The sequence below is a fragment of the Panicum virgatum genome, chromosome 2K, assembly GCF_016808335.1.
Source record: "Panicum virgatum strain AP13 chromosome 2K, P.virgatum_v5, whole genome shotgun sequence".
Classification (NCBI taxonomy): Eukaryota; Viridiplantae; Streptophyta; class Magnoliopsida; order Poales; family Poaceae; genus Panicum; species Panicum virgatum.
The window spans coordinates 34,049,805-34,072,578 of NC_053137.1; the positions used below are offsets into that span (position 1 = coordinate 34,049,805).

Sequence of the window (22,774 nt, forward strand, 5' to 3'; positions counted from 1 at the left end):
TCGGTAATGAGCAAACTCTTGCTTCGTCGAATTCCTCATAGAGAGTTTCGGATGTGTTGGAGTGGTTCTTGCCACTTTTATGATCACTCATATATTATACTCTTAATCAACTAAAACTTTTGGGGTTTGGGAAAGAATAATTAATCTTGCTAGGTGATAGTTTAGAGAGCTCTTGCTATGCATTAATTAAAGCTTTCACTTGAGCCGTTGCAGGAGCAGCACATGGCAACGGCGATGGAACTGCGGTCGGCGACAAAGGGAGACGGCAGCGCTGCAGGGAGGGAGAGAGAGAGGCAGGGGAGGAGATGTTGTGGAGAGAGAGAAAGGAGAGATATGAGGCTGACATGTGGAGTCCACCATGGAAAACGACCTTGACGTAGTTTGTCTAGTTTTCACTATTACAAAAATAATTTGTAAGAACGCCCCGATTTTTTTACAGCAGACCAAAATTTGACCTGTTGCTACAAATGGAGTGGGATTACTGTAGCATCTGACACGTCTCTAGAAAAACATTTTTAGGGGCGGATAACCCCTCACCCGCCCTAAAAAATAAGCGCCATTTTCAGATGTGGTTAATAGCGCCACCCGCCATAAAAAGAGCATTTCTAAGTGCGGGTGACGTCATGACCCGCCCCTAAAAATAGTGGCATTTATAGGGGCGGACCATGCAATCACCCGTGCCTAAAAATACATTTTTAGGGCAAGGTGGTTGTATGGTCCACCCCACAAATGGTTCCACCCAAAAGAAAATATAACTTTTCCCTATGATCTCGGATGTCAAACTTTATATAAAAATTGTATAGAATGATGAGACCTAAAACTTTATAGTTGATAACTTATAAATTTAAGTTCATTTAATGGTTCAAAAAATTATTATAAGTTCTCTAATAGCTATAACTATATAGTATCTCATATAACTCAAGTCATAATTTGAGATTTGCACAATCTTAACCTTTATATACATTGAAGTATACTTGGCATATTTTTTGTTTCTATAGTTCACAATAACTGTAGTGTAGAATTTTCACTTTTTTTATTTGTTTTGCTATATGTAAACAATTAAATGAATTTTTAGATAAAATAGAAAAATATTTTTAGAGGATAGTGATAAAAATAGAAGTCATAAAAAAAGAGGGAGTAATATAAAATAGCATACCCTATAAAATCATAAGTGACTGTGTAGTGTAATGGTAAGAAAGACATATGCGAGACTTGAGGTAGAGTAGTGTTTGAAAGTTGAACTACCATCTATTTCACCGGGTTTCTCGAATTTCTTGACAAGTTGAGGGGGTAAAACGTACTTTAGTCTATTTTTAATGAAATTTATGCATCGTCAAACATATATGGTATCTAGCACCGCATGACAAGTCGTGCCAGCAGCAACCTTTCACAAACATTTAGACCTTGTTTGTTTCTATGAACTTTTTTTTAAGTCCGGGCCACATCAAAAGAAATCTTATTATTTTGGAGTGCTAATGAACCTAATTAATACATAATTTACTACAGTGATGCTGCAGTAACCATCCGCTAAACATGAATTAATATACCTCATTAGATTCGCCTCGCAGTTTAGCCCTAGAATTATGTAGTTAGTTTTATAATTAATCTTTATTTAATACTTCTAAATACTAAAATTCTCTTTGATGTGATATGGACTAAAGTTTAACCTCTGGAACCAAACAACACCATGAACAAAACACCAATATTCACTGTACAAGTGGAAATATGAATGATTTTTACTGTAGGGAACAATCCCTGTTATATTATTTAAAAAAATTACTCCCTCTATTTTTTTGCGAAATACAGTACAGATGCAGCTAACATATAACATACACGCACACACACTTATGCCGAGATCGACGAAGTCACGGTAGATGTCTTGCTGTCGATGGGCATGATGCCTACAATGAAAGATTAGCACTGTCGATGGGCATGTTGCCTACCAATGAAAGATTAGCACCAGTTAGAATAAATTTTAAAAAATACAAGTACCCATACCAAGTCAAGGACTCAAACCCGGATTGGCAAGTTCCACCACAAGGAACCTAGACAACTGATAAGTTTTTTTTTTGAAAGTTCACTGATAAGTTCTTCTGGTGCAGGCTCTATTGGATTCTCTCCGTCTCTGCCGCTCCAAGACAAAGACGTTCAAAATCATAGATGGAGTGAGTGGGACAATAAGATCATTCAGGTAGAGTTAATTACATGACCTAGCATTACATGCCGACTATGATGTCTCACTGATATGTAGTGGACACGATAACTTATTCAAAAATAAGTAATATAGGGCGTCTATAAAAGAACACTTCAAAGGAAAATATTGCTACAGTTTATCTAAATTATTGTCACCGGGAACAATTTAACTGAAATGTTTCGACTACTATATCCGAATATTTGTCCAACATTTCAACTTAATAATCTAGACATCAACAAATAAGTTGTTCTTGTGTCCAGAATGACGCTTGTTCTCGGAGCACCTGGATCAGGAAAGACGACCCTCTTAAGAGCACTGGCAGGAAAACTAGATTCTTCTTTGAAGGTAGAACCAATTGTAACAACTCCAGTGCTGAAAAACTAGTGAAAATCAAATCATAGAATAGCTAGCATGCAGAGAATGGTTCCAAGTGATATCTATCTTTATTATCAAATAACCAAGATCAATAATTGTGTGATTTCTTGACAACAGTTGCGTGGAAAGGTCATGTACAATGCTGAAACAAGTTCATCTACACCACAATACCTCTGTGCTTATGTCAGCCAGAATGACCTTCATCATCCCGAAATGACAGTGAGGGAGACAATTAATTTCGCTTCAAACATGCTAGGGGCCAACAATGAATTTGGTAGGACTTTGTGTTTCTCGTTTTTTATCAAAACAAAATTAAATACCTATCCTTAAGCGATCGCTACATTCATCCAAACTGATATAGCTAATTAATTGATCCAATTGGTGATAACTACTTCAGAGATGCTGGGAGATGCATTGCAATGGGAAATGGATACTAGCAGTGAAGTGTACCAGGACCTATTTTCCAAGGTGTTGCATAGTCATTCTTTCAAGAAGCTTCAGTTTATTTTTATAGAATAACAGCTTAATTGTGTTCCCTACAGGCAACCAAGCTTGGAAAGGGAAGCAACCTTAAAACTAATTACATCATCAAGGTATAATCTTTAAAAGTATTTCAATAAATGAAGGTACCATCAAGGTACAATGTTTTAACCTTAACAGTTTACCGAATACAGATTCTTGGATTGTCTGACTGTGCTGACACTATAGTAGGAGATGAGCTGCACAGAGGAATTTCTGGGGGACAGAAAAAAAGAACAACAATTGGTAAGCACTGGCAACATACATTATTTTCAGGGAGAAAAGAACTGCAGATATAACATGTTGACCAACTTGTTTGATTTCAAACCAAACGTATCAATATTGGGTTTAATGGTGAATGGCATTTACTGTATGTTAAGCATTTTTGCAAACAATGTTGGTTTTACATTATTCTTAGTTTCTTACAGAAATGTCCTTCCATCATTTATTACTTTGGTAATAACAATTAGAATAAGATAGCATATAGTAGCCTTGACTTCAGAACAGTGGTAACAACAGCTGAGAAAGGACCTCAAAAAGATGACAGAAGGTTAACTAGATTCTTATTAGCAAACCATTTGAAGTATTCCGCAATTTTCAATAAAACTACAAGAGGAATGGTTTTGAGCATATGGGAAAGCACAAGGGTCAAATCACGAACATACATTGTAGTTGTAGTACATTGTAGTTGTAGACACTCATGGTCAGTACATATCAAAAGCACATATCATTTCTTTGTATGAATGCACCACAGATGTTTGCAGTGTTTGAAGCATTCAACCATAACTGTAGGCTCCTTAGTTTCATTGTTACCAAACTGCAATCTTATTAGTTACTTTTCATTACTATGGTTGAAACAAATAACAGGGGAGATGCTAGTCGGTCGTGCAAGATGCTTCTTTATGGATGATGTATCAACCGGCCTTGACAGTTCTACCACACTTGAAATCATGACATTTCTTCAACAAATGGCCCATCTGATGGATCTCACAATGGTTATTTCATTGCTGCAACCAGCTCCAGAGACATTCGAATTATTTGATGACATAATCCTTCTATGTGAGGGTCAAATTGTTTATCATGGTCCTCGGCAGAATGTTATTGGCTTCTTTAATACCATTGGCTTCACATGTCCTAGCAGGAAAAATGTAGCTGACTTCCTCCAAGAGCTGAGTCAATATAAATTAGAACAAATCAACATTTCTAGTTACATCATTTTTTATTTTTTTTTCAAATTTGTGTATGTGCTTCCTGAATTTATTTAGTTATACTAACTCTGATTCCTCCTTCCAGAACCTAAACTAATGTTCTTATACTTATTGTGCTAATTATTCAAAATATTAAGATTTTCAACCAGGTCTCTGTAGTTGGTAGTCAATGCACAATGTGCAATAAAAAATGATTATAATACGGCTACCTGTGTAGACAACAAAAGTTATACCTGATGACACAGCTTAATTTGCAAAAGTTTAAGAAGAAATTTCTATGCTTACTTTGACGTGTCTTCCACAAGCAGTAGATTTCGGAGTTCTGTCACGATTTTGATCTGCTAGTATGTCTGACGCTTAGAGATCTTCAAAAATCTCAAACCATTGCCGGACAAAAGAAAATCAAATCGAGGATGAATTTACAATGAAAATCCATTTACAAACAATCAAATTAATTGGGCAAGTAGCCCACATATCATGCATGTCTTTTTTTTACTTTTTATGTTTTTCTTTTGGGTGGAGGAAGTTAAGGATGCACATTTGCAATCAATACTACCATCAGTTGTTCAGTTTGGTATAGTGTACGAAGTAATCTAGTATGCAGTTACCAGGGATCAAGAGAAACAAAAAGTCACTGAAAGGAAAAAGACAACCAAAACAGGCAAAATTTGAATACAAATCGCTACAATAAGTCAATAACAATATTCAATATTGTGAGAATTTTATAGAGCCTTAATATCAAGACAGAAAGGATTGAATATTCAATATTCAATACTGTGAGAAACTTAACATACTAAGAATGTTGGCATACTACAGCCAATAAATATCATATAGTTCTTTGTTGCCATCCATCACAAATTCACAAGTAATTATAAACAGAAGAAACACCAAGATATCTTATGCAGCAATCGGCATAGGTACTGATAGCCTATAAGCCTAGTGTTTGTATCTTAATTATGCATTAGTTTCTTGTTTAGACTTGCCTTGGCTTCCAAGTTGATGAGCCGGGCTGCTTTTTGCTTTAAGCACTTTAGTGGGTGAGCTCCTGCTATATAAGCAGAGCATCCCCTTCTCTATGTAACCGTGAACTCCATTTCAATTCAATCAAGCGGCCTTTGGTCAAGCTGACCTCCGGCCTTTCCTATGAGATTGTGAGTTACCTGGGCAACAATTGGCATCAAGAGCTAGGGTTTTAGCGCTCTCCCCTCCCCAGCCGCCGCCACCACCATGTCTACCTCCAGCTCGAGAGCTCGCCGCCTTGCGGACGCCTCCAAGACCCATGGCGCGCGCGGCGACGACGCCGCCGCGCAGGAGCGGAAGGCGCGTCTCGAGGCCGCCGAGGCAGCTGCTACGCAGGCAGCTGCGGATGCAGCGGCCGCGGCCAAGGCCGCGGTGGAAGCCGCTGCAGCTCTGCGAGCGGAGATCAAGGCGGAGGAGGCGGAAGAGGAGGAAGGAGAGGCGGAGTCAGAGGAGTCTGACGGATCGCGCCAGTCGAAGAACCGCCGCCGCCGCATGTCGCCATATCCACCACGGCACCGCGGGCGGCGCGGGCGTTCGCCGGCTGCGCACATCTACCGTGAGATCGGCACCGGGTGGCCGATGCTCACGCAGTCGAACTACTATGAATGGAGTCTCCTCATGAAGGTGAAGATGCAAGCTCGCTTCTTGTGGGACACCATCAAGTACGACGACGTCGACTTCGAGCAGGATCGCCGGGCGATGGAGGCCCTCTGCGCCTCGGTCCCACCGGAGATCGGAGCCACCCTCGCCAACAAGCCCACCGCCAAGCTCGCCTGGGAGGCGATCGAAGCCAGGCGCGTTGGGAGCAATCGTGTTCGCCGCGCCGCGCTCCAGCGCCTTCGCGAGGAGTGGGAAGGTCTCACCTTTCTCCCTGACGAGCAAATTGAAGATTTTGCAGTTCGCCTCACCAACCTGATGGAGCAGACGGTGCGCAACGGCGACACCGATCTCGACGAGGCGCGCGCCGTGGAGAAGTTTCTCCGGTGCATGCCCAAGAGGTACGAGCAGCTCGTCTTCTCCATTGAGACCCTCCTCGACCTCTAGGATCTCTCCATCGACGACGTTGCCGGGCGGTTCAAGGTGGTCAAGGACCGCGAACGCGCGTCGGAGTTAGAGCAGGGCAAGCTGCTGTACTCCGAGCAGCGGCGCGCCGGCGGCAGGAAGGGAGACAACGCCACCACGTCCAAGGACGGCCAGGAGCAGCGTCGTCGTCCCCGTGGAGGCAGGAAGAATAAGCCCAAGGGCGACCGTGCTAGCGGCGCGACCGATCCCGGCGGCGGACGCGGTGATCATGGAGGTGACGCTGGCGGCGAACGCAGAGCGGGCCGCGACGACACCTGCCACAACTGCAACCGCGCTGGGCACTGGGCTAGAGATTGCCCCCAGCCGCGGCGAAATCGCGGTGCCGCACATGTTGCGGAGGGAGACGTCGACGTCGGTCTCTTCCTCGCGCACGGCACCGTCGAGCTGGTTGCATAACGTGCAGCAGCGCACGGTCTCTTCCTCGAGCTCGATGAGCGGCACGCCCGAGTCGTCCTCAACACCGCCGTCGAAGAGGACGTCGACGAGTGGTACCTCGACAGCGGCGCGACCCACCACATGACCGGGCGCCGTGAGCTCTTCACCGACCTCGACGGCGATGTGTCTGGCTCGATGCGGTTCGGCGACGCGTCCAGGGTGGACATCCAGGGCGTCGGCACCATCTCGTTCGAGGGGAAGAACGGTGAACGGTGGCTGCTGCACGGCGTCTTCTACATCCCGGTGCTCAAGAACTCGATCATGAGTCTCGGGCGGCTGGACAAGGACGGATCGGAAGTGAGGATCCGAGGCGGTGTTCTGAGGGTCTGGGATCAGCGCGGACGTCTCCTGATCAAATTCCTGCGCGGTCCCAACTTCCTCTACACCCACCACTTCACCGCGGCCAAGCCGCGCCGTCCTGACCAAGCCGAGGACCAGAAGCTTTGCCTCGCCGCGCGCAAAGATGATCAAGCGTGGCTGTGGCATGAGCGCTATGGTCACCTCCACTTCGACACCTTGAACAAGCTCTACAAGGACGACATGGTGCGCGGGATACCGGTGATCAAGCACGACGGCCACCTCTGCGACACATGCGTCCTCACAAGGCAGAAGCATGCGCCCTTCCCCGCCCAGGCCCAGTACCGCGCGCAGGAGCCACTGGAACTGGTGCACGGCGACCTGTGCGGACCGGTGACGCCGACGACGCTCGGCGGCAGGCACTTCTTCTTGCTTTTGGTGGATGACGCCACACGCTTCATGTGGGTGTCTCTGCTGACAGCAAAGTTGGCCACCGCGGACGCGATCAAGCGCGTCCAGGCGGAGGCGGAGAAGGCCAGCGGGCGCAAGCTGCGCGTCCTCCGTACCGACAACGGCCGGGAATTCACCGCCGCATAACTCGCCGACTACTGCGCCGATGAAGGTATCACGCGTCATTACTCCGCTCCCTATTCGCCTCAGCAGAACGGCGTGGTAGAGCGGAGAAATCAGACCGTGGTGGCTACGGCGCGGGCTCTGCTCAAGCAGCGAGGCATGCCGGCCAAGTTCTGGGGAGAAGCGGTGGCCACAGCGGTCCACCCGCTGAACCGATCGCCGACCAAGAGCCTGCAAGGCAAGACACCTTACGAGGCTTGGCATGGGCGAGCTCCGGTGGTGGCGCACCTGCGCGTCTTCGGCTGCCACTGCTTCGTCAAGGAGCTGAACCAGGTGCGGAAGCTCGACGACCGCAGCAGGCCGAGCGTCTTCATCGGCTACGCGGACGGCGCCAAGGCATACCGCGTCTACGACCTGGTGTCGCGGTGCGTGCTCGTGTTGCGCGACGTCGTCTTCGACGAGACACGCGGATGGGACTGGAGCAAGAGGGCAGATCATGCTGCGTCGGTGGTAGAGGAGCTCGTCTTCGACGACGAGCTGATCGACGCCGGCGGACAAGATGCGCAAGACGCCTCTGCGACCGCGGCCTCACCCTTGCCTCGATCTCCATCTCCGGGGGAGATTGGGAGCGTAGCATCAACGGGCGGTGCGCCCTACTCAGCTTCCGCTCCGTCCCCTGCTTCCGCGCCATCCCTTGCTTCGACTTCGCCCTCGCCATCCCTTGCTTCGGCAACTCCTGGAGGGGCAGCGCAGACTCAAATTGAGTCAACCACCCCTCTGCAGGATGATGAGGACCGCCTCGACGCGTTCTACGACGGCGAGCCTCTCCGGTACCGCAGGATCGACAACATCCTCGGCGACGAAGCTGTACCAGAGGTGGAGTCGCGGGTGTGCGCGGAGCTGCACCTGACGCACGCTGGAGAGCCGTCCACGTATGCGGAGGCACAGGGCGATCCAGTGTGGCACGAGGCGATGCAGCTGGAGCTCGAGTCCGTGGAGTAGAACAGGACTTGGGAGCTCATTGATTCGCCGACCGGTCACTGCCCAATCACCCTGAAATGGGTCTTCAAGCTCAAGAAGGACGAGAAAGGGTGCCGTGATCAAGCACAAGGCGCGGCTAGTGGCGCGTGGCTTCGTCTAGCAGGAGGGGATCAACTAAGACGACGCATTCGCGCCGGTGGCGAGGATGGAGTCCGTCTGTGTCCTTCTCGTGCTAGCAGCCCAGGAAGGATGGGGCGTGCACCACATGGACGTGAAGTCCGCCTTCCCCAACGGGGACCTCAAGGAGGAGGTGTACGTGCGACAGCCACCCGGCTTCGCCGTCCCCGGAGAAGAAGACAAGGTGTATCGCCTGCGCAAGGCGTTGTACGGACTCAGGCAGGCGCCGCGGGCCTGGAACGCGAAGCTGGATGCCATGCTCAAGGAGATGGGCTTCCAACAGAGCGCGCACGAGGCGGCGATGTACCGGCGGGGCTGCGGGCGCTCTGTCCTGCTGGTCGGGGTCTACATCGACGACCTCATCATCGCCGGCGCAGATGCAGGGAAGGTGGAGAAGTTCAAGGCGGCCATGAAGCAGAGGTTCGACATGAGCGACCTCGGGCTACTGAGCTTCTACCACGGCATTGAAGTGCACCAGGACGCAGGCGGCATCATGCTTCGCCAAGCTCACTATGCCAAGCGCATCCTGGAGCTCGGCGGCATGGAGGGCTGCAACCCTGTCCACACACCAATGGAGAAGCTCAAGCTCAGTCGCGATAGTGAAGCAGAGGAGGTTGATCCTACTCACTATCGCTGGCTGGTGGGCAGTCTCCGCTACCTCATCCACACCCGGCCGGACCTGGCGTTCGCGGTCGGGTACGTGAGCCGATTCATGGAGCGTCCGACGGCGGAGCACTTGCAGGCTGTCAAGCGGATCCTGCGCTACGTCGCGGGGACGCTGGACTTCGGCCTGCACTACAAGTGCGCCTCTGGTGCGATGCGCTTCACCGGCTACTGCAACAGTGAACTCGCCGGCGACGTCGACACAAGCAAGAGCACCAGCGGGACCATGTTCTTCCTCGGTGGCTGCTTGGTCTGCTGGCAATCCACAAAGCAAAAGGTGGTGGCGCTGTCCAGCTGTGAGGCGGAGTACATCGCCGCCGCATCAACCGCCACGCAAGCGCTGTGGCTGTCCAGACTGCTCAGGGAGCTGCGGGGCAGCAGCGCGGATGTGGTGGAGCTCAAGGTGGACAGCAGGTCAGCCTTAGCTCTGGCCAAGAACCCCGTCTTCCATGGGAGGAGCAAGCATATCCGGATCAAGTACCACTTCATCAGGGATTGCCTGGAAGACGGGAGCATCAAGGCTGAACACATTCCCACTACTGATCAGCTGGCCGACATCCTCACCAAGTCGCTGGGCAAGACTAAGTTCCAGGAGATGAGGGAGAAGATCGGGCTAAAGTAGATCACTCAACACTAGGCTTAGGGGGAGATTGATAGCCTATAAGCCTAGTGTTTTTATCTTAATTATGCATTAGTTTCTTGTTTAGACTTGCCTTGGCTTCCAAGTTGATGAGCCGGGCTGCTTTTTGCTTTAAGCACTTTAGTGGGTGAGCTCCTGCTATATAAACAGAGCATCCCCTTCTCTATGTAACCGTGAACTCCATTTCAATTCAATCAAGCGGCCTCTGGTCAAGCTGACCTCCGGCCTTTCCCATGAGATTGTGAGTTACCTGGGCAACAGGTACATACTAAGTTGAAGAGATCTAAAATCAAATCCTACTTGGTTGTTAAGTATTATGATATATCAAATTACATGGTTAGGACTTGGATACCTAGAAGAGATGCACCATTCATGATCCTCTCATGTGAGCAGATAATTAAAAGTGCAATGTGGAGCTTAGCAGGAGCTAGGGGCCTTACCCTGCTCTCTGTCCAGGGAGTGGGTTAGTTTGCTGGTTCTTGTGTTGGTCTGTGTAACTAGTGTGACGTGTGATTAGTTTCCAACTTTTGTCCGGGGTGTGTGTGTGGGTGTGTTCTCTTTTCTTCTCCTATTAATACAATGATACGCAGCTCTCCAGCGTGTTCGAGAAAAAAAAAACTAAAAGTGCAAGAATTTAAGATCATCTATTTTCCAAAAGTGTAATACATAAATAACAAAATATATTTTTTTCCCAATTAGTACAACGAAAATTCAACTCTTTGCATTGGGTAGGTAACCTCAAGGATGGACCAGCAGCAGTATTGGACAGGTGATGAAAGAGAGTAACAGTACCATGCCGTCGAAAGGTTTGTAAAATGCTTCAGGACCTACAATCTTCCTCAACTTGTGGAAGATGAGAAATGCAATAAACATAAAATGAAACAAGACAGGATATTATGTCAATCACATGAAAGACAAAGCATATCACATTGGAACATTTTCAAAGCTTGCTTTCTGAGAGAAGTACTCCTATTAAAGAGAAACTCTCCAGTTCAAATATTGAAGGCCATACAGATCACTTTTCTAGCTTTTATACTCTCAACGCTTTTCTTTAGAACAGAAATGAGCCAAGATACGATATTTGATGGCAACAAGTATATGGGAGCTCTCTTTATGGCTGTTGCTGCCGTAAACTTCAATGGTATGACTGAACTTACAATGACTGTAAAGAGGCTTCCAATATCCTACAAGCAAAAAGAGCTGCTAAGATTGCCCGGCTGGGCTATCCTTTGCTCGACTTTTCTTATAAGCATCCCAATGTCACTGATGGAGACAGGGCTTTGGACTTGTTCGACCTACTTTGCCATTGGCTATGCCCCATCGCCTGTTAGGTAATATTGACAATTTAGAAACCATAGATCTCACTGTAATATGCAAAAACAAAATTATGAATATGCTGATTGAATAAGGCTTCAATCTTGTAGATTTTTTCAGCAGTTACTGGTCCTCTTCGTGATGCATCAAATGTCAACGAGTCTTTATGGTTTGCTAGCATCCCTAGGAAGAACACAGGTAATGGCAAACATGCTAGGGACTGAAGCTCTTATTGCAATTTTCATACTTGGAGGCTTCATGTAACATCCCGCCTCCCCGAGGCCGAGTCCGCTTACATCTGGCTGTTTTCTAGGATATAGACTGCCCTCACAAACCAACACCAATCTTTTCTGCACATTTTGTCCTCACTCGTGTGCATCCGGGAAGAACTTCCCGGTCGGTCACCCATCCCCAAATTTCTCCGGGCCAAGCACGCTTAACCTCGGAGTTTTTTGGAGATCGGCTTCCGGAAAAGAAGTTGCAACTTGTTGGTATGAGTATCCTATTAATCCTATTAAGCCCTGGGTCGGGGTGTCACATACTCACCCTCTTTAGAGACAAGTCCTCGTCGGTCAATCCCAAGCCAGGAACGTCCTCTCTTGGCCACGTCCGTGCGTCCAGTGCCAACGGCGCATCCCAGATGCCCGCGCACGGACCCGCCACGCGCCCGTCCACATGCCGGTGGCATCTGCGCCACCACGCGCCCGTACTCATGCCTCCGCATTTACGCCCATACGTGCTCGTGAAACCGCGAGAGTCGGCCCACGCGTCTGTACTCATGCCTCCGCATTTACGCCCATACGTGCTCGTGAAACCGCGAGAGTCGGCTCGGATACCATTCTGTAACGTCCCGCCTCCCTGAGGCCGGGCCCGCTTACATCTGGCTGCTTTATCCCAGATGCCCGCGCACGGACCCGCCACGCGCCCGTCCACATGCCGGTGGCATCTGCGCCACCACGCGCCCGTACTCATGCCTCCGCATTTACGCCCATACGTGCTCGTGAAACCGCGAGAGTCGGCCCACGCGTCTGTACTCATGCCTCCGCATTTACGCCCATACGTGCTCGTGAAACCGCGAGAGTCGGCTCGGATACCATTCTGTAACGTCCCGCCTCCCTGAGGCCGGGCCCGCTTACATCTGGCTGCTTTCTAGGACATAGACTGCCCTCACAGACCAACACCAGTCTTTTCTGCACACTTTATCCTCACTCGTGCGCATCCGGGAAGAACTTTCCGGTCGGTCACCCATCCCCAAATTTCTCCGGGCCAAGCACGCTTAACCTCAGAGTTCTTTGGAGATCGGCTTCCGGAAAAGAAGTTGCTACTTGTTGGTATGAATATCCTGTTAATCCTATTAAGCTCTGGGCCGGGTGTCACACTTCATCATATCTAAAGGTAAAATGACAGCCATCAAATTTTCTAAGCATTAGAAAGTAGTCAGGTTCTAACGATTTTGAGGCATGAACACAACTAATACCTGCTTATTGAAAAAAAATGGCATCCAGATAAACTCCAACCATGGCTTCGCTGGGGTTGTTGGGCCTCCCCATTCACCTATTCGCTCAATGCTGTTGCTCTGAATGAATTCCTGGACAACAGATGGGCTACTGTAAGTGCTCATTTACTAAATATATAATCTTTAGTATATTTTAACTATACACATTATATGAGTCATAACCCATGTACTGCAGGTATTCTACTACAGAAATGCTAATAGCACGGGGCAAGCTATCCTTGAGGTCAGAGGATTAATACATGAGTGGAACTGGTACTGGGTTTGCGTTGGCGTTTTATTTGGTTTCTCCCTGATCTTCAACATCCTAAGCATAATTGCATTGGAGTTCCTAAATTGTATGTGCATTTACAAAATCAATCCTCGTTCATGTTGACCAATTAAGTAGGACACTTACTCTGTTTCAAATAATTTTTAGCTCCCCAGGAACATCATGTCAATACAAAATCTCAAAAGGTTCAGGATATACAGTACAGAGATCAAACTGTTGGTGGTCGGGTTTCCCTGTGTGATCAAGTCAACCTTCCGTTCCACCCATTGTCCATTGTGTTCAGCCAAATCAACTATTTTGTTGATATGCCTACTGTAAACTCTCTGCCTTATTATTCATGGAAAAAAACATACTCAACATTTCTTGTATTTTTTCTGACAATGCAAAAATAATACTAGGAAATTAGAAAGCATGGAGTAACTGAAAAGAAGCTTCAGCTATTACGAGATGTTAGTGGCGCGTTCAGGCCAGGGGTGCTAACAGCATTAATGGGGATCACTGGTGCTGCGAAAACAACACTGCTTGATGTTTTGGCAGGAAGAAAGACAGGAGGATATATTGAAGGTACTATTAATATAGCCGGCCACCAAAAGAAGCAAGAGACATTCTCAAGGATCTCGGTTACTGCGACCAGACTGACATTCATTCTCCATGTCTCACAGTCTATGAGTCACTGCAGTTTTCAGCATACCTTCGATTGCCTTCAGATTTTAATCCTCAACAAAGAAATGTAAGCTAACTTTTCTTTTCTTTTTCTAAAAATACCAGAACTCAGTCTGCGGGAAGATCACAAATTTCCTTTTTCACATGTCTTAGATATTTGTAGAAGAAGTTACGGGACAAGTAGAGCTAAGTGACTTGAGATGTGCTATGGTGAGCACTCCTGGGGTAACTGGCCTATCAGCTGAGCAGCGAAAGACTTACTATAGCGGTGGAACTAGTTGCTAGCCCTTCTATCATTTTCATGGATGAGCCAACAACTGGTTTGGATGCTCGTGCAGCAGCTATTGTCATGCGAACAGTACGGAAGACAGTGAACACCGGGCGTACTGTGGTTTGCACAATTCATCAGCCAAGCATTGAGATTTTTGAATCTTTTGATGAGGTATACATTTTATGGAAATTATATATAGGCCTAATTCTACCAGATAGAACCATAAAGGAAGGTTGATTTTCAATCTGTTCTATCATATAAAGATCCTTAACAAACAGCTCAATTTTTTTTTGAGAGTACAAACAGCTCAATTTAGTGTTATGGGCAGTAAAGGGAGTATCACATTGTTAGCAAACTTCGACAACTTGACTTCCTTCTTACCATTGCAGCTGTTACTTATGAAAAGAGGAGGTCAGCTCATCTACAGTGGTTCACTAGGCCCACTATCTAGCAGTTTGATAAAGTATTTTGAGGTGAGATTAATGCTTGAGCTAACAAAATATTTTCTTAATGGGGAGAAATTAACTACTTCCTTATTAGGCTATTCCCGGAGTGCCCGGTATCAAGGACAGCCAAAACCCAGCTGCGTGGGTGCTAGATATCACTTCACATGCCATGGAATATGCAATTGCAGTGGACTATTCCGAAGTTTACCAAAAATCAGCATTGTATAAGTAAGAAAAATGCAAGCACATTCTTGTCAATTAAAAGATATAGCCATTCACATCAAATTCAAATAAATTAGAACATAGTATACCACTGAATTATAATATATCTGCAGGGAGAACATGGCTCTAGTTGATGAATTAATCAAGCAAAGAGCTGACCAGAAAGATCTATATTTTCCACCCGGATATTGGCCAAACTTTAAGGCACAATGCATGGCATGTCTATGGAAGTAGCATTGCTCTTTCTGGAAAAACCCAAAACTAAATGTTGCACGCTTCCTAAATACATTTGGTATCTCAGTCACTTTTGGCATTGTGTTCTGGCAAATTGGTTCAACAATGTAAGCATCGCTGAGTGCTCAGCAATACTGATTTTCATCAATTCAAAGTTGACCATATCTAATAAGAAACTTACCTTCCTTTTATTGCACAACAGCAAGGAGGAACAAGACGTGTTCAATATTCTTGGAATTGCATATGCATCAGCACTTTTCTTAGGCCTTGTGAATTGCAGCACATTGCAGCCTATTGTAGCCATGGAGAAAGTTGTGTTCTACTGTGAGAAGGCGTCTGACATGTACTCCTCCATGGCATATGTCATTGCTCAGGTATACGAACAGTTGTAACTGGCTAGCTCTGATAATCTATGATTTTAGCTGACCTGAAAAAGGAAAATTAATGATCCATATCGGATTTCCTTGTGCAGATAGGAGTTGAAATACCCTATATGCTTATCCAAGTGTTCATATTCTCGTCTATCGTGTACCCCATGGTTGGATTCCAACTGACTATCACAAAGTTCTTCTGGTTTGTCCTATACATGATACTGAGCTTCACCGACTACACACTCTATGGGATGATGGCTGTTGCACTTACACCCAACATAGAGATAGATGCTGGTCTATCATTCCTTATCTTCATGATTATGGAATGTCTTCTCTGGCTTCATTGTCGCAAGAAAGGTTTTTTTTTTCCTTCTTCAGTCCCCTCTCTTCCTTCTTCAGTCCCCTCTCCTCAGTATGCATCCGTAGTACACATACATCTGGGCAGTACAATAGATGCTCCTATTATGCAACAGAAAATTGCACATGCATATGATGCAATATCATTCACCTCTAGATGATGCCGGCTTGGTGGAGGTGGATGTACTGGGCTGATCCAGCGGCATGGACTGTGTATGGACTCGTGTTCTCACAGCTTGGAGACCGCACAGAGCTGATTCGTGTACCAGGCCAACCAGAGCAGCCAGTTAGGGTGTTCTTGGAGGAATATTTAGGCCTGCAAGATGACTACTTCGTCCTGGTCACAGTTCTGCATATTGCACTTAGTATGCTATTTGGCATTGTGTGCTGCATCAGCATCAAATACCTTAAGTTCCAAAGGAGGTAGATTCTGAACAGAGAAAAAGAAGATAAATGGAGTATGGTGGATTTCAATGCAAGTGTATATATAGTGTATAAGATAGTAGCCCCGAGTGCGTAAGTACCAAGAAAAGACAGTTACTGCCCATGTTCAACTATGCATAACATTTATGTCTTCAGCAGGCATAGGCAACAATTAGCCATCTTATAGTGTCCAAAGACTAGAAGACTAGTTAAGAGGGCACAAAATAATAAGTTCAAATGTGCGCAATGATTTTCTTTCATTCACTTGAAATGAAGTTCAATGGACAGAAGGCCGCAAGGCAAGATGAATCACTAAACTGGCATTAGTTGTCGTAAGCGAATATTCTGAAATTAGCCAGCCCCGATTCCCAACCAAATTGTTGGGAATTGAGGAGCCTCGAACAGGCAGGCTAGCTGACTATTGCAATATGCCCGTTCCCTCTGCAATGCAATCTGAATACGTTACTGTTTCCCTGATGCCCAAATGCAATAACCGAAATCCTGATAAGGTCAACTCCAAAATGACTCAGACAAAGAACTAATCAGCGAACTACCAACGCTAACGATGCCTTTGTTCTTTCCCAGACACAATCACCAAGCGAACAGCAAGTTCTGACTAAAACTCTTGAGCGCTGCATTGTAGAAAGATCGAAACCAAGCAGGACCTATAGGAACGGGGCCTCTGGCGTGCTGGCCGCCGCGGTCGAGGAGATCAGGAGAGGGTATCCGGCGTGGAGGAGAAGAGAGGAACGGTGGAGGAGAATACCGGCTGTCATCGTCCGCCGCAGCAGGGGAATGGCGAAGGCGGTGATCTTGAGCGCGCCCCATGGCTCCACAGGTAGGATGGGTCCACGGAAATAGAGGAGGCCTCGGAAGCGGGCCGCCGCCATGGATGAGGAGGAGGAACTGCACTCCACCACCACCACCTGCAAACAAACGCGTGCGCCCAAACGCGTGCCGCAGCAGAGGATTAGGGGCCGGGGGGCCACGGGAGCAGAAAGGAATCACCACACCTTCCCGGAAGATGAGGCTGCCGAGGCCGCCGCCGTGTGGGAGGCGAGGAGGCGGCGGGGCAGCCCCGCACGTGGGAGGAAGCAACGCCGGCGCCGCCCAGGCGCAGGAGGAAGGCCGCGGCGGCCATGGCGGCCTCCGGCCTCCGTGCTCACCGCCGCATCATGCCTCCTCGCGCCTGCCGTGGCGTATATAGCATTTCACGACAGACTAGATTGCCGTGCGTTGCTACGAGGGGGAGTGGGACCGGAACGCGCCGACGCCATGGAGAGGAGAGAGGGGATGAGGGGAGGAAGAAAGGAAGGGGAAAGAAGACGACGTGAGACCCGCGTATCAGCGAGTGGAGAGAAAAGAGGTAAAGATGAGTAATTTGGAACATACGAAAATACAGAGACATGTGAGTGGATCTAAAAACATCAAATACATATAAATTTTAAATAAATAATAAATTGTAATGATATATTTTTAAATAGGTGAATTGTAAATTTGTAATGGCAGATCGATAAACTTGAAAAATTGTAATAGTACGGATCCAATTAATCTAAAAATTAATATATCCACAAAGCATAAATAAAGTTGAGATCAGTATAAATGACATTACGAGCACGCGAAGACAGTTAATCAAATTATTTTTTTCAATGAATGAAGCAATATACCATCGTATACAAATTCACCCAACTCTCTTTCAAATAAACTTTTGGCAATATAAAAATATTTGCAGCCACCGCCCCTAAACTTTTTTCACCCCCCCCCTTACCCCCTCTCGTACTATCCACTACTACGAAAAGTATTTTTAGGAGCAAATAAAAATATATTTTTAGAGACGGATAGCGCGCCCGTTGTTAGTTCTCGCTGCTAAAAATACATATTTTCAGAGGCGGGTAGCGAAACCGCCCCTAAAATTCCGTTTATAAAGGCGGGCCACCCCCCACCCGCCCCTGACCCGGATGGGGGTGGCCCGCCCCTTAAATAAATTTCCATCCCGTCAAAATAATTAGCAATTTGTTTTTAATTCCTGCTATATATATCTACCAAGCTAGGTCTACATTGACCCATTCGGATCCATCACTCAAATAACAAATGCAATCAAATTTTATAAGATAAAGGAGTAGTGGTACAAGTTGTTCAATGATAATAGTAGAGGTACATTCATGCATATTACAAATTTTAAGCTACTGAAATGCTCGCAACCGTAGATATCTAAGATAGTTGAGATCTCCAATCGTCTAGCCTAGAACTTCATCAAAATATACTAAGCACGAACAATTGCGCTCTCCTCCACTTTCCAATGCCTACCACATATAGAACTACAAATATCGAACAATGGAGTGTTTGGCTGACCTCTCATGCAAAAGGAGAGCTTTGCTTGGAATCTTAAATCTCTTGTAAAAAATAACTCTCCACCCATATAAGCCAAATCTAAGTTGTCCATGACTTGATTCAGAATAGCCCGAAAGCTAACTGCCGCAATCGTATATTCACCATTGATGAGATCCTGAAAGGTGATAATAACGTTATGAAAGTTGAAAGAACAATGTAACATTACTAAAGTTAACAATGACTAAAAAGAAAATCTCATACTCTGTTTTGTCGATTAAGCCAACAAAGCCTTTCTGTAGTCAGAATAATACTGCTTCCTCTCGCCTGTAGCTGCTTAATTCGAAATTATGAAAAGTCGGGTACAAAGTACCCATGATCCTTAAGCTGCTGCAAGTAGGCATCCACCGCTAGCCTCTCATAAGCTGTCCAAATCTGTGCGTCTCCACCCATTGCGGCAATTGAAACCATGAATATCGTCGAGGAGATTGGATCCTCTACTGGTTCCATCGAGGAGAAATCTACATGTCAAACAGGTACTTGAAAAGAAATATGTACCCTTTTGAAATCCGGTTGCCGAAAAAGCTCGAGTCGCGTCACAGGAGTAGTACCACCCAAACCCTTCGACAACATCTTTAATCCATCTAATAAAGTTGATAAGCTGCATTGTATGTGAGCAAATTCAGAATTTTTTGAAGTGTAGGCAAAACCATATGAAAATAACAAATGAATTTTACAACGTTTGGAATTGTTCCGCGCGTTCGATCACTCGGTGGTAAGGCAACGGCTTCATAGAAGTGTATGCCTAGCTGTTGAGCATCACGATAGTCCATAAGCATGGTTCAGCTAGGCGCTAGGCGGTTTCTAGGCGGCAACCCATAGCCTAGCGCCTAGGCGGGATTAATCGCGCCTAGGCGTTCCTAGGCGTTTTCCTAGGCGGTGCCATATACATACATATACCTTGCCATACATCATATGTACCTCTAAAAGAAAAGAAAAACAGGGGACCAGTGGGCCTTTAGTCGAAAAGGAAGCCCATCAAACAGCCCACCTCCCACCTTATCCTCTCCCCGACGCCTCCCCTCCCCTCGTTCGCCCCCGCCTCTCGCCCCTGCATCGCCCCCGCCTCCTCTGCCCCCGCCATCCCAGCCTCCGCCGCCGCCGCCGCGGGTCTCTGTCCCCTACCTCCTCCCCCTCCTCCGTACACCTGCGGCTGCCCCTGCATCCTCCGCCGCCTAGAGAGCGCCTTGGCGGATCTGCCCGCTGCCACCGCCTCTTCCCCCACCGAACGCTGCTGCCTCATGTTCCCATCGTCGCCCGACCTCCGCGCCGCCCCCACGCGTCCCTGCCATGGCGGATCTGGTGGCCTTTCGCCAGCAACAGCTGGGCAGCCGCCTAGGTACCCGCCTACCCCCTTAGGCCAGGCGACGGGCTTCGCCTAGCGATTAAGTGCGCCTAATCGCTGCCTAGGCGCCGCCTAGCAGAACTATGTCCATAAGCCCACGACCCCTACCACGACCGCCACCGTGACCACCACCACGAAATATCTAACAGTATTCCTATTGAGTAAATATGAGTAATAAAATTTATAGTATAACAAAAATTCACTAATTCATGTGCTCCCATTCACATGAAATGAAAAAAGTTCTAACCTAATCCCTAACCCTAACAAGGGATGACAGCAGGGCCCCACATGTTCTAATTCTAACCCTAACCCTAACATGGCCAGCTCGGCGTGGGGAGGAGGCGCGACAAGGGGAAGGGGAGGGGGAGGAAGGGGAGGGAGCTCACCACGTCGAAGAGGAGGCGGAGGAGCAGTGCCGGAGGTCGGGGGGGGGGGGCGGTGGATCCGGCGCATCAGCGGAGCGGAGGAGCGGCGCCGGAGGAAGACGGGAGTTTCAGGGATTTTTGAGTATTTAAAATATGAAATGGTAGAAAAAATAGTATAAATAGGTGGACAAGATTAAGACTAGACCAAATGAATGAAATAAGTTTAAATATCATTCAAAAATATTTGAATTTGAATAAGTATTTGAAGAAGAGCAATGTGACCTATTTGTCAGTTTATAGAGTTTCAAGTTTGAAATTTAGTTGAATAGTGAAGTTGTAGCCAATATAAAAATTGTAATATGAATCTTATACTACAACGTGGAAGAAAGTTTTAATAAAAGTTTAAAGTATTTGAGTTGTTGGTATCAAATAGATAAAACATATGATAAGATTGCTAATTCTGAGATGAATCTGAAATAACCTAAGCGTTGGAATGTTCATACATCGCAAAAGACAAACTAAGCAATTACTAAGGTCCCGCCCAATCTATTTTCTCTAGTCATAAAGAGTAATACAGCTTTGATCAACAATCTATGTTTATGCAATATCAATTTAGCTATTTGATCTCCTGATTACATCATATTAGCTACCATTAATATCTAAAGTATTACATTATATTCTATATTCAACAATTATATAGTTTTATATAGTTTGATTTCTCATTGTATTTCTTATTAAATTATTATAATTTAATTCATACTATTTCATATATCAAATGTTATATAGAACTTAATTGGTGGAATCATGATAAACACGCAAAGTAGGAGATGATCTGATATAGGTACAAGTGCTTAATATACTGTTAAAAGCTTAAATAAATTATTTAAGCATACTAATGACTTCAAATGAAAACACTCAAAACTACAAAGTTGTAGATCTCGTTGAGGGCTACAATTTTCATATAAAAATCATCTTCATCCGAGTTCGTATGAAAAAGATATAATTTTTCTAAGGTCAGACTTTGTCGCGTCGGCGAGGTGGCGTGACAAAACTATACCGTCACGTCGGTGGGAGTGACATGACAAAATTGACACGTGGAATATGCGCTGGCAGACCCCTTCCGAGCACTCAAGTGCGTGCCAACATGGTTCAACTTGTCACGCCAATACATATGGCGCGACAATATATTTTTGTCACGCCATGCGGACTGGCGCGACCAAAAGGGTTAGATCTGCAAATATTTATTTGGATGGGTTATTTTTAAAATAAAATTTAAAAATAGGTTAAAAATAAAAAAATTCGAGTTTCAGTCCAATACGCTCCGTCGATTTCCCATGGCCGCTCGTCACGAGCCGCCGGAGTCCTGCGCCGCGTTCCGATGCCGGTGAGCGGCAGGTTCAGAAGAAGTGCTCTTTGCCCCCTTGTCCTTCTTCCTGTCCGTCACCCTCGCGCCCTCCCTTGTGCGGCAGCGCTGCCGTCGCATGTTTTGAGGTCCGGTTAGACGCTGTCTGCTTTGACGTCCCTCTGCTGTACAGAGCAAAATGCTAGAGGATCTCATTCCACGGGTACAGGGGCGGGTGGCCACGGCGGCTCGGAGACGGATTCAGTGACGACGTAACTGGCGGCTGCCTATCCACCGTCCAAACGTGATCCAACGGAGGACCGGATTTGCTCGCTTTTTCAAACAGGGGATGATTTATTTTAGCCCAGGCACGGAGGACTTTGGGTGCGTGACTCCACCTCCCGCGCCGCTCCCGCTCCGTCCATGGCGGCATGGCGCCACCCTGGGCTGGAGGAGAGGAAGGACTAAGGAGGAGACGCCGCCCCGATAGCTTGTGCGGGAGCTGCGAGCGACGCCGTCGAGCTCCACCACCGCCGCGTTCGCGGGAGCCGCAAGCGACGCTGCCGAGTGCGGGCGAGGGCCATGAGCTCCACCTCGGCGTGCAAGCGAGAGCCGCGAGCCACGCCTCCGCCGCGAGCCACGCCACCGAAGTGCGTGTGGGGGCTGCGAGCTTCGTCGCTACCGCGTGCGCGGGAGCCGCGAGCTTCGCCGCTGCAGCCGTGAGCAACGCCGCCGCCGCGCGGGCGAGGCTCGCGAGCTCCGCCGGTGTCGCTTGTGCTGGAGCAGCGAGCAACGCCGCCGCGGAGCATGTGGGGGCCGCGACCTCCGCTCGAGTTCCGCCGCCGCCGCACATGGCCCGCGAGTTTCACCTCGGCGGCGGCTCCCGCCATGGACGGCCGGGACGGCCGCTCCGGCCTAAGCAGCGGCTCTCGCCATGGTTGGCTGGGGCCGTTGCGACAGCCGAGCCTAGGCGCCTGCCGTGCGGATTCCCTTGGGAGCGCTGCTCCAGCCATGGCCGGTTCAGGCGGCTGCGTTGGCCTTGTCGCCGGCCGCGCGAGCTCCCTCGAGCAGCACAGCAAGGGCG

General features: G+C 47.4%; 1 protein-coding gene and 1 pseudogene across 9 annotated transcripts; one reads left to right on the top strand and one right to left on the bottom strand.

The window, feature by feature from the left end:
• Positions 1 to 1,730: 1,730 nt before the first annotated feature.
• On the bottom strand, positions 1,731 to 17,610 carry LOC120673959. Of its 9 annotated transcripts, XM_039955037.1 has the most exons (5): positions 17,264 to 17,610; positions 17,017 to 17,176; positions 15,281 to 16,143; positions 12,957 to 13,067; positions 1,731 to 11,489 (listed from the first exon to the last, which is right to left on the bottom strand). In XM_039955037.1, exon 5 carries the CDS (start codon positions 8,200 to 8,202, stop codon positions 6,427 to 6,429), a length of 1,776 nt encoding a protein of 591 aa, XP_039810971.1. In that variant the 5' UTR covers positions 8,203 to 11,489; positions 12,957 to 13,067; positions 15,281 to 16,143; positions 17,017 to 17,176; positions 17,264 to 17,610; the 3' UTR covers positions 1,731 to 6,426. The 9 variants fall into 9 exon arrangements, 2 of the variants coding, with proteins under 2 accessions (XP_039810971.1, XP_039810958.1); XR_005674937.1 differs by lacking the exons at positions 12,957 to 13,067; positions 15,281 to 16,143; positions 17,017 to 17,176; positions 17,264 to 17,610 and having other exon boundaries at positions 2,148 to 2,477; positions 3,222 to 3,304; positions 4,582 to 10,953; XR_005674933.1 differs by lacking the exons at positions 12,957 to 13,067; positions 15,281 to 16,143; positions 17,017 to 17,176; positions 17,264 to 17,610 and having other exon boundaries at positions 2,148 to 2,477; positions 3,222 to 3,304; positions 3,754 to 10,953.
• On the top strand, positions 2,969 to 16,301 carry LOC120695234 (annotated as a pseudogene).
• Positions 17,611 to 22,774: the final 5,164 nt, after the last annotated feature.

Coding starts and splice junctions, on each gene's coding strand:
- LOC120673959 (XM_039955037.1), bottom strand. CDS start 8,202: ATGATCTGCCCTCTTGCTCCAGTCCCATCCGCGTGTCTCGTCGAAGAC.